This window comes from Leptonotus elevatus, chromosome 8 (assembly GCF_054856555.1).
Source record: "Leptonotus elevatus isolate MCC_2025b chromosome 8, RoL_Lele_1.0, whole genome shotgun sequence".
Taxonomy (NCBI): domain Eukaryota; kingdom Metazoa; phylum Chordata; class Actinopteri; order Syngnathiformes; family Syngnathidae; genus Leptonotus; species Leptonotus elevatus.
This window is the reverse complement of record NC_141246.1, coordinates 5309786-5327552: the sequence shown is the minus strand read 5'-3', so window position 1 is coordinate 5327552 and position 17767 is coordinate 5309786. Positions and strand designations below refer to the sequence as shown.

The following is a 17767-nucleotide window of genomic DNA, read 5'->3' as shown; positions in this document are numbered from 1 at the left end:
CCAACTCTTATCCACTTTCTCGATGACAACTTCTCTCAGCTGTTCAAGGTGCATGGCTTGCTCATCCGTCTCCTCTCCGTCATTTGGTGGAGGCGCTGACTCACGGATATACCTGATAATCACGCACACTTCCCACTCTTACTTTTCTTTCCTGCCGTCTCGTATCGTCAGCGTGATTATGTAGCGTTTTAGCAGCACGCGCCCATGAACAGAGGAAAAGAGTGGGCCTTCACAATCACAAGTGCAAGCAAGGGAGAACCAAGGACATTCTTTTGTAAGAACTGCGAGAAAGCAGCTTATTTTCCCGCGTGCTGTCACATGACCATTTTTAACCAGCATTTGCCGTAGGAAGCCGACAATGTCAAACAAAGACGGCATCAACAAAACTTTTTTACAACATAAGACAATGACACCCAAGCCCCAAAAAAAAGCATTAAAAGAAATTGAAAAATTGGCAGATTTTTTCTCTCTGTTGTTAAATTAAACAAATACCAAAGGAGAAAAATATTGTATGGACACACAGTATTATATTACAGTACCTTAATTGTTTCCACATCACAAGATTAACGTACTGTACAGTAATACAGTAAATCTGTTTCTTACCGTCATCGGTGGGGTTAAAGCCGCAGATGTCGCAGATGCAGCGCACCCACTTGTTCATCTCCTCCTCCGTGTCGGCCACCAGGTAGAAGACACGGTCGATGGTCTTGATGTCAAAGATGAAGCTGTGCTCCAAGTCCTTCTTGTTGAACGTCAGCCCGGCATCCACCTAGAATGGCAGGTACGAGATGCAACGATTACGAACGTGATTAAAATATGCAACTGTTCGCCACAAACCCAGCAACTGAGCACCGCACATCCACAGACAACAAAAAAACTGCGAGCTTGTATTGGCTTTTCAGGTGTCATACGGTTATTATGTGCATTTCTGTATCATGCTTTGCTTTCTAAGTACAGGTACACCTGAAATTATAAACATCAGTACGAATTACAGTAATATTAGTCTTTGGATAAAACAACAACTATTGTAAAATTTGCCCTCTAATAAAATATGACTATTCATAATATGACACCGTTTTTCTTGTAACACATTTGTCTTAAGAAAATGTTTGGATTCTTTCCAACTTTCTTCACTCTGTAAAACAAATGTTTATTCCAATAAAATTAAGACTTTCCTCATAATATTACATATTTTTTCCCCCATAACATTCTGGTCTTGACAAAAAATGATTCCAATAAAAACTTTGTTGTTGTAAAATTTTGACTATGTAGGACTAGGGTGGGCAAACTCGGCCCTCAAAGGCTGGAGTCCTGCAGGTGGATGTTTCCCTTCTCTAACACAGCTGATATATGATCAGCTCATCAGTAAGCTCTGCATAAGCCTGATAACGATCCTGTTGATAAGAATCAGCTGCGTTGGAGCGGGGAAACATCCAAAACCTGCAGGACTCCGGACCTTGAGGACATTGTTTGGCCACCACTGATCTAGGATTACCACTTTATTCTTGTAAAACTAACAGTTTTTACAAATACAAAAATCCCAAATTTATGACTGGTTTTAATTTTTTGCAATTTTTTTTCTTAACATTGAGACATTTACTCCAACTTGACATTACAACTTTCTTGAAAAAGGGCAATTCTTTTTCTCCCATAATACATCTTTATTCCCGCAAAAATGGGAAATTGCAATGCATTACATTTTCTTTTTCCCTCACTCTCACAACCATATTGTACGAAACATCACCCATTGAATGCAGTACACCCCCACAGACAGCAAGTGTTTCCAAACTGCAGTGAATTCATAGTAACACAACTGGGGGAGAGAAAAAAAAAGTATATGCATATAAACAGCAAATGTACCTGCTCGCACAAGTTGAGGTCAATCACTCGGATTGGCTTCTTGGCGTGGTCATTCTTGTAGTACTCCAGCACATCTGGGTCGCCTGTCAAACGGCCACTGCGAAGCATAAACCACCGCTTCTTCCATGCCTGCACAAAACACCCAAACAAAAAAAAACAGTTGAGAGTTTTCTAATAATGACCACTCCGTTCCCAACTGACCGCTCGTGAACAAGGCAAGGCCAAATGCGCATCTAAGAAGCAGGACAAAAGCCACACAGTTTGATTTCACATCCTGATTGTGGTCGAGAACTTAATCCATCAACAAAGCTCCTCTCAATGACATTTGCTGTACATTAAGCAAGTAAAAGTCATTTCAACTGTCATTGCAGTGGATATAAAAAGTCTGCACACCCCTGTAAAAATTCCTTCTTTTTTTTTTTATATCAAAAAAGAGCGAGAGAGAGACCACGATAAATTACAAAACGTTTCCACCATTTATCTGGCCTAGAACCTATACAACTCACATGACATCAAAATCAAATGTTTTTTAAAAAAAGGGGAAGTAAAAATGAAGCGACTAGTTTCAGAAGTGTGCATGCACTCTTGTACCTGTGGCTGTGTTCAGAATTAATAATTCACTATCAAACTCATGTTAAATAATAGTCAGCACACAGCCGGCATCATTTAAAATGTCTAATTCATCACAAATGATGTTCCGTAGTTTTAGTAGGCTTTTTCCTGACTTTTCTGCCTTCGAGGCATGTTCAATTAAAGTTGACCCGACAGTTTCACACACAAGAGGAATTATTCTCTCTTTCCGGGGTTCTGTGTATATATTTTGCAAGTGAGTAGTCGTGGAAAGGGTGGGCTGTTTCGTTACAACTTATCCCAACAAACATCAGGCAATAACTACTTAACTAAATACCAAAGTCAGCAGAACTGTTATGTAAGAAAACATTGAGATCCGACAGATAAGGACGCATACTTAGCGGTGTACAAGGAATTTTAACAACAAGCTTGTTTATTGTCGCTTTTGGGAACAACAAGTGCTAGGACAGTGCTTGCTTTTCCGGGGACTCTCTTTGTGAGCAGGCCAATGCTCGGCAAGAGCCTTCCCGAACACCATCACAAGTTTACCAGCAGCCAAAACAAAGAACCTAGGATGGTCCGCTTTCCATTTAAACACAGAAAACCACCAAATCGCTCAATGCAACAGTTTCATATTCCAAATTAAATATTTTGCAATATGTTAGATACATGTATCCGTCTTTATTCTCATCATGGATTTAAGCAATACAGTGATAATACTGTTAAGTGTTATGTCGTTGCGATCATCCTGATATTAAACTGTAACACTCAGTGCAGTTTATTTATTTATTATTTATGATTTATTACACCCAACACCCAGACTGTGGAACCTTTAAATATAATTAACATTTACGGTTTGCTTCCATTTGTAAACATAAAAAAAGTCACACAGGAGGCTTGTGTTATTGTTATGGTGTGGAGAAAGGGGGCCGTCATTCTCTGCTCTCCGGTACATGACACGGCCCTTTTAGGTCAAGTTACCTGCTTGGGGACGCGAAAGGGACATAGAGCTAAGGTTACAGTGAGGAGAGCCTGGCTAGAAGCCGAGGGAATGTAGCTGACTGGCTTGGTCGGATCAAAACAACTTGAACTGTAAGGTAACGATAGACATTAAGCAACTTCAGTATAAAAATAAACCAGGCACAAGTTTTAATGCAAAAAGGAGATGAAACACCAATATAACACTTTTAAAAATGAGCTACAACAAATGTGTTTGAAATATATTCTGAATTAATGCAAATGATGACAGCGTCAATCAAAACCAATTCAAACTGTCAAGGTTCAGCGGCAGCCCGTTTCAAAATGACAGACAGATAAGGAGTGAAAGAGCGCTGGCACATTGGCATGCTGGTGATGAGCTCGAAACACTCATCCATCTGTGGGCTTTCACACTGTTTTTCCTAATGCACATTGATTTTCTCGTGCAGATTCATGCACCCTAAATACAAATTAAAAGGCCATCGGGATTGATTCTTACAAAGACCTAATGCCTGAAATGCATGCGCGTTGTCTTGAAAGTATTGTGAAATTGAAGTCCTGTGATGGGTTTTCCCACCACTGGGTGTTTCGATGGGACTGTGGCAGTAAATAGCGTGACAATGTCGAACACACAACAAAGACAAGTTAGCCAAATGTGCTACACAAAACAACAATGAAGGGCCATCTGACATGTGTTCTTTCTATTTGTGTGTCACTGTTTATTTCAGGAACATGACAAGTCCTGTTGTCACACAGAAGCAGACCAGAATGCAGTTTCTAGTACTTACGACCTGTATCCGCAACTAAAGTTAAGTCATCCCTAACCTAAAAATAACGATTAAAGGTCTTTTAAAGCATTTTCAAAATAATTGTTTCCAAAATATTGTTCTTGCACTGTACGCTCTTTTATTACATTTGGTGAGCTGCTTTTTATTTATTTATTTAGCTTTTTAAATAACTATCTCTTATTTGTAAATGCTTTTAAAATGTTGTATTTTTAATTACAGTGTGTGAAGCAAACTAAGTGATCTTGTATATCAAATAAGCTACATAAATAAAGCTGCCTTGTCTTGCCTAAAAGGGGCCAAAGTGCGGAGAGATACCTTCAATATCTGAACCAAGCTTGGCCTCTCAAGGACTTTCATAGACCACCACCATCCGCCCAATGACCACAAACACTCAACAAAACAATATGACACCAAGTAACTGCCCCGTCTCTACATACCTGTTGCCGGGAATCCTTAAGGAATGTGAAACCAGTACCAATCTTGCTTTTTGTTTGGTATATTCCATCTTTCTTGGTGAATCTCAAACTCGAGCCATTTAAATGTTCATGGGAGCTCGCCTCATCCCAGGGTTGGGAATGGGACAGCATGGAACGATGCTGGACTAAGGATGTGGACTGCCTCCCCACCCCCCTTCCTGGCATCGCAGCTGTCCCTAAAACCGTCTCCCCCCCAGTCTCTTCCAGTCTCCTGATAGGATAAAACACAGGAAGACACCATCCACTGGTCCCACAGCCCGAGGTGGGCAAAACAGAGGGTGTATTGAGGGTCTGAGGTTAGGAAGGGTCAGGGGGAGATGCCAACTGAGTTGAGTCACATTATTAATGAGGGTGGGGGGGTTCATGATTCAACGGTTTGAGACATTTTGTGGTGGTGCGGTTCAGAAGCAGACATCCTGACAATTTTTGTCCAGAATGCTGACTGAATGTTGACGCTAACTAAATTCTACTAAGGACCACCAAGCTCAGACTCTCTAAGGGCGACACGGAGGATCCATAAAAATCACAACTTTAAAGACAGAGGCAACTTTAAGCTTTGGACCGGTGACAGGAACAAGCAGCAACAGTGACATAAGGCCTCGTATCCAACAAGGTTGAGCGGTCAAGGCTCCCCAAAATCTCCAACCCAAAGTGATCAGTACCCTTTCGGGTGGGTGCCAAAGCCAGTGGTATGCCCCGGAGCAAGACACATTGCTAACCAACCATTAACCACCTTCTTTCAAGGTAGATATGGTACTTACTGTATAGCATTTCCACTGTAAAGAGCCCGAAAATGTCAAACCGAAACCTTTCCCCTTCACTGGTAGGATGATTAAAAGCAGTGTTTTTTGTTTCAGTCACTAACATCCTGTTGTGGAAACGCAAGCCAGACTATGGTTTACCCGATTCCCCAGTCTTATGATAACATGTTGTCAGGGCCTGAAATTTGAATCAGAGTGAATGCAATATCAAGGGGTCAAGGCACCATGATTGAAGACATACCACGGTATCCACAAGCATGCATATGCTAAAATTACACTTGCCGACGAAATATGTGGAAGTCATCACGCATGAGCACTTCTGCCAATATCTTCCATTTAACAACATTGATAAAAGGCCTGGATGAGCATGTGTGATGCTCTAATGCAACCTAGAGTGCACTAAATGCTAATGACAACATATCGCTCATTGCAGGCTCTTAAATTTGATGCAAAGCGCTAATGGTGAATGATAAGAAAGCTGGTTTGCGCGTTCATTTCGACAGTTGGAAAGCATTTTACAAATAAAAGTCTGCATTTTACCGACTTTTCCCATGATGCTGTTCTGTATGAATGCCCCTTTCATGCCGCCTGTCAAAGTTCTGTGAGAAAGGTACTGAATGATCCTGTTACCCTGTCCATTAAATAAATTAAAAAAAAGATCAGCTTTTACCCAACCAAAAGATGCCAAAAACAGAATGGGAGGGGTCAAAGTCAAGCAGTAAATATTGCGACTTGGGAGATGGTATTCAAGTGGTAACAGAGAAGGATGGGACCGTGCATTGGGGAATTCTGCAATGTGCACACCTGATGAGCTCTTAAGGCACACTAATGTATAAAATCAATGCTACATAAAGTACATACAACAGGGGTTTAGTTAGTTACACGCTGACTACTACAGCTCATTCATTAGCCAAGTTCATTTGCTTAACTTAGCGACCCGGGGATACACGGTTAGCACTAAGCAGAACGCCGAGTAACCAGACCATCTGGACTGTGGGTAAGTGACCTACAATGACTCATCTGCCATTTTGTTGGGATCAAAGAAAACAGGAGGTGGATGAGTAAAAACACAAGAAATAATTTAAGTTGGTGTCGTTAAAATCCGTTGGCAAAAAAATCTAGACACAATTTTAGACTTGTCAAAAATACCAGGCAGAGTTTTGAGGTCAGTTGATAAGATTTTATTTTTGCATTAACTTTGCTGTGTATCTCTTCCAAGCATGAAATTAAAGAGAGCACCGAAAGTGTCAGTAAGAGTTTCATCCACTATTCACACTACAAAAAAAATAAAATAATAAATAAAATAAGAAACACCTAGAGTGATGTGGGGAAAAATATAAATGAGGTGTCAAATACTTTTAATTTTGCCTGCCTTCACTTGAGAATATATTTTTTTATTATGTAACGTGCAAGTGATGCAAAGTTTGTTATAAAATTTTAAACACTCTGGAACACGTCCCCTTGCCTCCCGCCACACCACCAAGAAAAACAAACAGCAAAAATCACTCATGTTCATGTTGTTGTTGTGTATATGATATGTGATCAAAGATGGTGCACCAACACATGTAGACTGACAATACACCAATACTCACAGGTTTAATATGCCTACTTATGTTGTATTATCTGAAAAAGGACAAATATTACAATGCAATTTACTGAGCAGCTGTGAAGATCTCTTATATAACTGTGTCTCTGTATTATATGAAATTATATGAAATTGACCTGGTATCGGCCCGATACCGATACATGGTTTCGGTACTCGCCTATTCCTAGTTATTACTATATGCTTTTACAAAGTACAATGCTTTAGAATGCTATTTTTAAAACATATCAATGGAATTTCCATTCATTTCAATGTCGAAAAATTATTACTCCTGAAGTGAAGGCTCTTTGACTAAAGGGGACTTCTATAGGGAATTCCGTGAGAAGGGTTTATTTTTTGCCTATGCCAATAAACTCATTTCGTCAAGTGTGTATAATCTGGAAATAATGAATGTATTTTATGAGTCAGGAACGTAACGGCAAAATTCAGTCCGTTTAATCAGAAATTTGAAAACAAATTAGGTCCCCCGACGCCAGATTCACCGAACAATAAAATTGGCTGGACCGTGTTTAGCATAACATGACGCATGAAAAAGTCTCAGCCAGGGGGGAGGGTTCACTGTACAACTGATAAAGGTTTAACCAGCGTCATGGAACCGACTGTTTAGGCTGTATTTGTGCGGCTTTGCTGCTGTGGAGCATTTCCATGACACAGCAATCCAACTTGACTGCAGTAAACAAGTACGCACGGTGCCTCCAGTACGCCCTGACTATCAGGTCACTAGGTCTGCGCGGGAACAAAGAGCGCTCTGCAAGGGGGGGAGTGGCAAGCGCGTCACATTTGGCGCTCGCGGCCTCTCGGCGACAAAAGCTCGTCTGTACTCGGTGCCGCGACTTGTATAAATCCGTCTTTGTTAGCGCGACATGACTGGGATTCTTGCGCGGATGGCTATTTTTACATCCAGCGAGCGCCGCGCGGGGCAGTTAACTGGTGGGCAAAAGTGCAATGGCCCTCGGCCCCCACGTCATACCACCCCTCCCCTACCCGTTTGCTGTCTGCAGGAAGCCAGAGGGGACTTCCATGAAAGATGTGCACCACAGTCATTAATATTTCAATCATTCAAACTGACGTTAACATTTGGGATTTGCTCTGCAAAGATAGATGGCATTCACGTAGATGCAGGGCAAACCTCTAAATTCAGAATTAGACCAACATTTTCCATGAGGAAACAAAACTGCATACAAACCACCACAGGGACAGAGCCCAATTGACGCAACCATTAAAGATATTTACAACTGCCGAGATTAATAGTTTTAACTTATACCACAAACTGTTCTATAAACACTTCAATATCATTTCCATATCATGACCTATTATCTGACTGAAAAAAAACACAGACACTGTGTATATGCACATGTAGTGAAGACTAACTCCCACAAACTCAGGAAGGCAAAGAAACACAACCAAACAGAGACAGTGACTGGCAAGGTGTCAATCATTTATCTGGCACACGCAGGGAAAGGCACGGACTCACAAAAAGTCTCATTTTAAACGGATCAAATATATATTTTGTGTTACAGCAGTGCTTCACAATTGGGTTTTTTTTGTTACGCACCCCTCGCCTCGCAAAAAAAGAAGAAAATGTTTCACGTCTCCCCCAAACACTCCGCTGTAACTGTAAATAATATATTTTTTTCTATGACGTAAGTACATCTCTTCAGAGGAGCTAATACTCCATGCACACTCTCTAGCAATGAGAGCGCCACTGCCATCTACTGTAGTGGATGTGCAGTTACACTTTACTCTAGTAGGGCAACAACAAAAAATAATTTCCATGGGCTCACTTTTTTTCACAGATTATTTTAACCATGTATTTCTTTAGAGTCTTACTGAGATGTAACAAATAAGACAAAAGGTTTTTGTGTTGTTGTTTTTTTTTTGAACTTTTTTAAACTGTGAAAATAATGCTTAAGGCTACACGGTTTATTAGCTAAGACTGTTATATGTGTTTTTTTTTTTTCTTTGGCCGTTAAACATTGTAGTGGTGTGGCATTTGTTTACACCTTCTAAACTTATCAAGCAGCGCAGAGCGGGTGAGAGGGTGCACACAGTTGATGACCTGACTTCCTGTTTGATGTAATCAGCACATCCCCCACAACCTAATAACGTACGCTTGAAGGACACTTGATTAGGAACACAGATCAATTACAAGAGGCAGTCAAAATTCTGATTGAACATGTAAAGGTGTGACAAATGTCAACAACATACCCACCCTGGTTAAGTTAATAATGGTTTATCATAATAAACGCTGAGGCGTGTGACATTTTTGTACTATCAGAATAGAAATGTGGATGGAGGCCAAAGCCACTCGTAATAATAAGCATAGCTAAAGCTTGCAAATCTACATTAAGAGCTAAACGAATGCTTCTTTCTTCATAGCGTATCGAATATCATCCAAAGCAGAGTGCTGCTCCCATGTCAAGAGGAAGCATCTTAATCCCCCTCGTCTCTCTGAGAGAAAAAGAAATGAATTTTCGTTGAACTGGGAAAAAAAAACAAAAATCACACATTCCCGCCTTCCCACACACAGGTCAGCAAAGCAAAGGGTGAGAATCCTGCTTGTTCCAGAAGAAACAAAGCAAGAACACATCTATTTTTAAAGTGCTGCAATGACTATGCAAAGGCAGAAAACTATTTTTTTACCTTACAATATGCTGTACTAACCTGATTTCGACATGAAAATGACAACATTAAAAACATTCTGTTGCAGAATTGGATTTTTTTGTAGGTGTAATGATAACCATCAAGCAGGAAATACAACTTCCTGAAGCAAAATATATATGCTCCTAAACTACACTACTTTACTGTATAATGTGTAGTCATTGTTGTTTAATAATGCTAAATCAATTTTTATATTGATGAATAATCAAGAGAATACTTAGTTATTCAATGTTTTTGTATCTTTGGCATTCTTAAGACATACCATCATGAAAATGAAGCGATATGGGCCATTTTTAAACATAATTATGGCCTCGGTTTAAGAAAAACAAAATGTAAAACTTATTAATGATTTCTAGGCTTCTTGCTCTAGATAAGCGGGAAACGTGACTGTCAAGAATAGTTGTACTTTCTTTTAACACTTACAGGACTGCTAGGAACGTTAAATGTTACTTTGGCTGTACATTCAATAAAAAGCTTTATGGTGGTGACTTGAACAGTTTCCTATGGCAAACACTGTTAAGAAATGTGAACAGTCACATTTTGTGTCTTTCTTCCAAACTGAGAGTTTTGTGCACTCTCTAGCAGCAGCCGCCTCAGTGAAGGCGACAAGTTGGCCCCAGACCAAAAACAGCACTTGTGCTATGCGGCCTGGCATATTTCTATGGAGGTTACATTCTTGCGTTTTGCCAGAAATAAACTGGCATCTGCCGGTGTGTAACGCAAAGACTGCGCACATGTGTGTGTTTGTTTACGTGCAATAAAAAGGCCTAGTTATGTTAACACCGGCTAGAATTACTACTGTGGGACGGCGGGGCAACAACGAGGATTCGGTTTCTGCACATCAACAATGTATGGATCCATAAGCCACTGCAATCAAAACAAACTTGTTATCTTACACTTGATCCCACACCTCAGCCACAACCCTCTGTCAAGTTACAGTCCTGCGGTCGCCGCCCCACCTTTCATGTGCAGCTGTGAAATTCTCACTCAACCACCTGACCAGAAATTGGCGCTACATGTTCAAGAAAGATGACCGAAAGATTTTTTTAACTTTATATCTGATTCTATGTAGATTATCTGGATTTTTCTTGTTTGTTGAAATTGTAGGGTTTTTTTCATGTTTCTCAAAAACACACCTTAAATGACATAGGCAATTTGACTTTTAAGCTAATGAATTTCGCTCTCCCACAAAAAGGTAGTCTCCACAATAAACAAGGCAAAAATGTTCAGAATATTAAACATAGCGTCCATACCAGTCTATAAAGGGGTTTAATAAAGAATAGATGTCAGAATGCCAGTGTGGTATGAAGTTCCAGAATAAAAGTGCCTGGTGATCTGCTTTTTTTAATGTACAGAATGATGGCATGTTTCATCTCAAGTACGAATTTGGGTCATATTGCCACCAAAGGACCAGAAATTAGTCATAAACCAAGAGTGGGACCCCATCCTTGTGAATCTTTCAACCTTAGCAGACTGAGTGCACCAACGATGCTACAAAGCTTTTCCGCCTAAACTTCCAGATGCTTACCAGAATTCAGTCGTCTTGTCAAGAAGAAAAACACTGCTCCCAAGTACCAGCATGAGTTAATCCAATGGTTTGAGCGGTCAATGGAGGCCACTGCGCGAATCTCTCTCATCTTTGAAGGGCGGGGCTAGGTCCCTCACTGACATGTAATCATTCCATATCATTCGTTAAGATTGGTTGCACGAGATAATAGGGGAGGAGAAAACTGAGGGAGAAATGAAACAGAGGAGAAGGGCACTGAGAGGAAGGACAAAAGATTAGTTGAGTGTTCGTGATGTTCAAAGGCATGACTGTTTGTTTTTGCGCATTGTCCTCCATTGACTTGCCCGAAAAACCTGCAGGCACTCAAGAAAGCGTGAGGGTAAAGTATTAACTGCGGCTTAAACATTAACATGGGCCGACGCTGTCACATCGGAGCAGCCCTTAAGCACGGAGTTAGCACCCCCCCCCCTCCTCACCCCCTACGACCCTTGCAGCAATCCCAGAAACATGCACACAGGTTGTGAAAGAGCCTAAGAGGAAAAGAAAAACACACACAAGACAAAATAACATCCCTTTGTGTAAGTTTCCACGTTGTTAGCGGTTTTGATCTTCCTGGTCATCTGTTTCTCGCTCTCACACACACACGCACACAGAAAAAAAGTTTCCTGTTTTGCCTCCTTTTGTCACTGTAGTCGTGTTAATGGGGACAGTCAGGTACTATCTTTAGAAGCGACTTCCATTTAGCTAAAAATGCTACAGCTAATGGCTCCTTTATTTCATATTTCTTCCTTTTACTATGTTACTGTTCTATATAAACAGCACAGCGCAGAAAGTGGTGTAGTCAACCCATAAATTTTTCAGCTACAGGGGTATATTAGCCCCATTCTCACTGTCTGGTAAGTACCAAAATTTCAGCGGCGCTGTTCAGTACAATCCGCACTGATGCACAGTGAAGGGTTTTGAAGACAGACCCACAATTTTCTCAGCTTTAGAAATTAACCTCTTTCACATTGCCTGTAGCGTAAACACAGACAACTTGCCACCTATTTCTGCTATGCTGTTCTGTAAAAACAAAACCAACAATGAATGTAGGGAAAAAATTAACCCAGCAAACTTCTGACTTTGCAGTTAGTATAGCACATAGCCTGAAAAAAAAAAAACACTATTTTTTTTTTATTGCTTTTTTCCTGAGCAAATGCAATGACAGAATGGGGGACATGAAGATGATCAGGCAATATTTCAGATTTGGAAGTAAATGCTCTGAAGCAGTCATTTTTCAGCCAATTTTCCCATGTCGCTTTACTGGCCAGACAGCATTGACACGGAAAGGTTGGGGGTGTCAATCTCCTGCTATGCTGGCTTCTGTATAGAATGCGCAGGTGGATAAATACCGTATTTGTGGAGGCTTGAATTTTTGTGAAAGCATTGGCTAAGTGCTAGTATGAGCACAAAACCACAGTGTTGGTTTTAAATACCACACCAAAAATGAATGGGACAAAGAGCACAACCACATATAAATTAGTTTTTAAGACAGGCGCATATTTAGGATCACCGTTGCCCACTGGATTGAAAAGAAAAGCATTGCAAATATGGGTTTTGCCTCCAGAGTCCGGAGGTTCAACGGCACTCACGTGGCGGAGATCTTAGGTTGGTCGCATGAGACTAGCCACGCGCTACTAAGATAAACAAGGTGTAAAAGTCATTGCACGCTTTGCATGAATGGGTAGCAGATTATTTAATGAGATCAATTTGATATGGAACGTTGAATGGTGCCAATTTTAATACTGCCTTCAGGGTTAAAACATGGCTTCAACTTCAACAATGTTGCCTCAAGCACTGCAAACTGGGGTTAAAGAATAACCTCACAACTTTGCAGATGGACCAGTCCAAATGACTAAGTACATGAGACAAAACAGAGCATCACTTACTAGTTATCTCCGTAAAGGTTCCTTGGATTTGCAGTTTAGTCCGAGCGAAAAACGCAGCACAGCCGGGAGAGCCTCCGACCAGCCCCCTTTTTTTGTCGAGTGTGGCTACGCTTCCTGCCGACTGCACTGACTTCCCTCCCCTCCTCTTTTTACTCCTGTCCAGTCTGCAACACCCTGCTCCAATAACCCCTGACCCACAGGAAGTAGACACAATGGACTGAAAATAACACATACTGCCTCTCTTGGCAACAACTGCCCACCCCTAACCCCTGCAACGCGTGCAGCACTTTAGCACAAAACGCACACCTATGCCAACCCCTGCCCCCCCATGTGATAGGTGACCAAAAATATCAAGGTACTACTCCACTAAACACCCACGTGCCAAATACTGCACCCAACTACTTTCCATGAGCCTTACTACAAACCAATGGAAAATACTAAAATGGTCTAAAATGACAAGCATGCAAGGTACAGCAGACACGGAATGCAGAGGATGAAGTTGACTGGGATGTGTTCCAGCTTCAGAGGTCACATCAGAAGGCCTTTTCACACCTGTAAAAGTCCTAATTTTTCCATGTTGCTCTTCAGTCTGAATAGCTCCAATATTGACAGGGGCGATGATGTCGACAGGCCTATTATTCCGGATTCAGAGGTTGTATCACACATTTACAGCAGAGTGGATTTAGTTGTGAATACCACCTTTCAAAATAAAATCTTTAAAAAATATATATTGGCCAATTCTTTCTGAAAATGGTATAGACACAGAATGAGAGGGATGAAGCTGACCCAGCAATTTTCTAGCATTGGACTAAGGCCACCATACTCATCTGGAAGCGCACCAGGTGCAAGTAAGCACATGATGTAAAAAATCTCTTTCGTCTCTGTTACTGTACATGATCACTTTATTTTTGTTCCCGCCTAGTATGATTATACTGCCAGTAGAAGCTCTAATTTTCCTTCTTTGCCCCATGTTGCAGTTCTGAAGAACACTGACTGTCATGGTATGATGGGGGGAGTGAAGTTAACAAGGCATTTTCTCCAGTTCAGAGTCAATATCAGAAGGCCCTTTCACACTGCCTGTAAAACTTGGCAACATCCCCATGCTGTTACGTGTCCAACTGCCCTGTGGCTATAGGCAAGACATTGAAGTTTTCGGGTATTATTGTGTACCTGAAGTGGAAGACTAAGAACTCTATCCAGAAGAAGAACCAGAAGAGGATGAACAGGGACCTATTTAAAACTATTCAGGCAAAATTTCAAAGGAGTCCAGTTCTAATTGCTACCTGGACAAAACTCTGATATACAGATAGGTCAATAAGTGCGGGAGTGGCTCAAGTAAACCTGCTGCTATTCTCTATTGAGAGCAGCCAGACGAGGTGGCTCGGGCATCTGGTTAGGTGTTCCAGGCACATCCCCTACTGAGAGGTGGCCCCGGGGATGACCCAGGACACACTGGAGAGACTAATGCTCCCGGCTCTCCTAAAAAAACACCTTGGGATTCCCCCAGGAGAGCTGGACCAAGTAGCTGGGGAAAGGGATGTCTGGGTATCCCAGCAAAAGCTGTGACCCAACCCCAGATAAAGGAAAGAAAATGCATGGATGGATACCTAATGTGGTTTAGTTGTGGGCTGATTTGTGACTGCTAAGAGTGCCACCCATTTTCTAATACTGTCACACGTTTTTGCATTGTATTGTATTGTATTGTTTCTTTTTTGACCTGGTTAGTCCGCACTCTGTGTGGCACCCTTAACTGATCTCAGCTCCAAAAGTCTAATCCAATCAGTCCAATGAAAAGGAATACAAATCACATTTGGCAGTCAGTGAGAGGTTGCCTTGGCCGTGATCTAATTAGCTGCTCTCTCGCTAGCTGCCTGTCCACTCACACAAATGGAGCTGGAGATACAGTGCTTTCACGCAGAGATAAAGGGAGGATAGACTCGTGACACATGTTACAGTGGTGCCTCGTTACTCTGAGGCCGATGTCTTGCCTGTTCAGCTATAAGGACTAGAAGTCGCTGGGTGAACTCTCAGGAGGCGAGGCCCGAGAGCATGCCCAGGCTTGTTTCTGTGCCAAACCTTCCACGACACACCTGCAGACAGTCCCCTGAAACTGGGCAACATCTCTCCTCTGCTCTTTGTTGTGACATTTCTGACAATACCGCTTCACTTTCATTTGAAAGGGAACGTGCGGGGAGAATGCACAAGGAGAATGTGAGGAATCCCTTGTATGCTAATAGTAGCAGTAGTAAAGCAGGCAACAATGTCATTATGCAAAATGCCGAGGAAATACTTCTTTCTTTCCTTTTTTGCTCAAACAGCTCCCGATCAACTCAGGGGTCTCTACAGTTTATGATTTAGCATTGGTGGTAGGCCCAGTACCCATTGAATGTACATGCTAAACAAGGGTTTAGGTGAGGGCTACACAAAGTAATGTACTTGCTAAATGGAAGTAGAAAGGTTCAGGTTTGCGTGAGTCTTAGTGACATGGCTAGAGCTAGTATTAGGGCCAGGGCTAGGACTAAGGTGAGGGTTAGTACAAGTGTTAGTCCTACTACACAGTGAATGTACAGGCAAAAGAGAAGGGCTAAGTATTTTGCCTGACTGCCTAAATATTTAGAAACTCACAGCATCTATGAACTGACCCAGTGATTGTAAGGGTGTGGAAGAGCAGTAATTACACTTAGCATTTGTTTTTTTCCTGAGAATGAAAAAAAAAAAAAAGGAAACTACTCTACTCCATGTAACACTGGCACTGACGCTAGTGTTAACCAGAAAGTAGGTGATCAGTGGTTTCTGTAGCAATAGCAGAGGTAATGTTACATTGCAAATGATTATTTCCAGGTCAGTTTGGGATGTTGTAACCAGGCCACGCCATTGCCAGGTTTTAACTGGAAAAACCACATGAAAACATCCACTATAATGACTGCCTCAGTGTCACAGCTAAGTAATTTTTGGCCACTTCCTCCATATTTAGCAAAATAGTCACAGTCAACACAGCCGCGTCAGCACTTTTGATTAGCGTCTTTGCCATTTGTAAATAAACTGCAAATGTAAGAACACTTGAGGTTTTCAGCAAAATATCCAGTTTTTAGTAGGAGAAACATGTTATTTGGGCTTGGTATGATCGCTATAACCTGTCAGCACCTTTTCTATGACTTGACTGTGACTTAAGTCAGTTACTGGTCACACATTCTGTGTGGTGAAAAAAATAATAATATCAATAATAATAATAAATAAATAAAATAAACTCACGCTGGATTGTGGCAGCCAGGCTTACTATCAGTCCACCAATCAATAGCTTTTTACCATACATGGTAAAAAACAGAAGGGTGAAAACAAGCAGATTTTGTGTATCCATGATGGACTGTTAAAGGAGACATGCTTCGTTTTCCCTGAATTTAAAACAGTTACCAGTCGTCTCCTGTGACACGTCTCCAAGGCTCATCCAGTTTTGGGGGTGAAGTACCGTCTCATGAAAATGACCCCACTCCCTGTACAGTGGCACCAATGGCGTTGTATGACTTTCATTACCATGACAACCGGAAGCTGAGCTAGGCAGTTGAACAAGGCAAATGGCTACTGCTTGAGGATGCAGAACCCGGAGTTGGAGAGGAAAAAATGCGAGTGCCCGTGGAGACAATTAAAGAAATCAATAAAAAGGTGTGTTTGACAGGCAGCTATAAAGTCGACTTAATTTTCTAACTTTACAGAGGCAGGCTTAAATATCAGCTTTACAGATGCCAGGTCTGCTCTGCAAACATCTACCTTGACAGTTGACACCTCGTGGCACCGCTACTGTATTATTGCTGCACAATTCTGACATCAAACCATTTCTGAGAAAAAAATTAAATAAAAATGTTCAAAAGGCACCAAAAAATTTAGCCAACCGGTTAAACTTGTCATCGTTCATGCTGTCACCCAGAAACCCTCATGGAATTCTTAATCGATTATTATGCCCATTCCTACACAACACACACATCCTTTCTCAGAAATCCTGGTCACATGGCTAAACATTTAATACTTGATATTTTCATACACACACACACACACACGCTACAGAAACATTGCGTTCCCCAGCATTAAGTGCTAAAAAGAATATAGCTATACTATAGCTCCTTTGTCTAACCAATGGGAATCACTGGTAAAAATCATTCCCAGACTGTATGAGCTTAATTACCATCACTCGCACAGTGAGCCCTATTCAATCGGCATACTCTAAGGTTGTGTGTGTGTGCGCGTCTCGTCCCATCCTGTCGAACCACGAGACATGTTTCTCATTCCCGCCGTATCTCCCGTTTGTTGTTGCGTCTTCCCGTTAGAATGCCTTACCACCACACCAGATAAGTTGCAACCTTGAACATTGTTTTCTCTCTCTCAGCTGTACACACGGTGCTATCTGCATGCGTGCGTCTCTCGGCCTGGTGAAGTCAAATCGCCAGCCAAGTCACATGCGCGTGTCAAAGCTGCGTGGTTGGGATTCAACACGTTCCTTTGGCCCGGGCAAGATTCTGCTTTCGCTGTGACCACTGACGAAATCAAGTCTTGTTCCAAAAGTGGAGTCTCGGGCCAAATGTGTGTGCATCACTGTGGTAATTTGGTCAAATTCTAAAGCCAACACAAACACAAAGTCTTGTT

General features: G+C 41.5%; 1 protein-coding gene across 15 annotated transcripts in view; it reads right to left on the bottom strand.

Moving 5' to 3' along the window:
- gab1 (GRB2-associated binding protein 1) overlaps nucleotides 1-17767 on the bottom strand; it is a 44846-nt gene that overhangs the window by 13756 nt on the left and 13323 nt on the right. For 8 of the 15 annotated variants that reach the window (XR_015095815.1, XR_015095814.1, XR_015095816.1 and 5 more), the window contains exons 1-3: nucleotides 4634-4801; nucleotides 1861-1989; nucleotides 604-769 (exon numbers count right to left, since the gene is read on the bottom strand). Coding sequence is in view for 12 of the 15 variants with exons in the window: in XM_086083072.1 (XP_085939198.1) it covers nucleotides 604-769; nucleotides 1861-1989; nucleotides 4634-4783 (445 nt within the window). In the remaining 3 variants the exon portion in view is untranslated. Of the gene's footprint in view, nucleotides 1-603; nucleotides 770-1860; nucleotides 1990-4633; nucleotides 4802-11225; nucleotides 11307-13132; nucleotides 13245-17767 lie in introns of those variants that run through there. The other 7 variants (XM_086083076.1, XM_086083077.1, XM_086083074.1 and 4 more) reach the window with 3 other exon arrangements.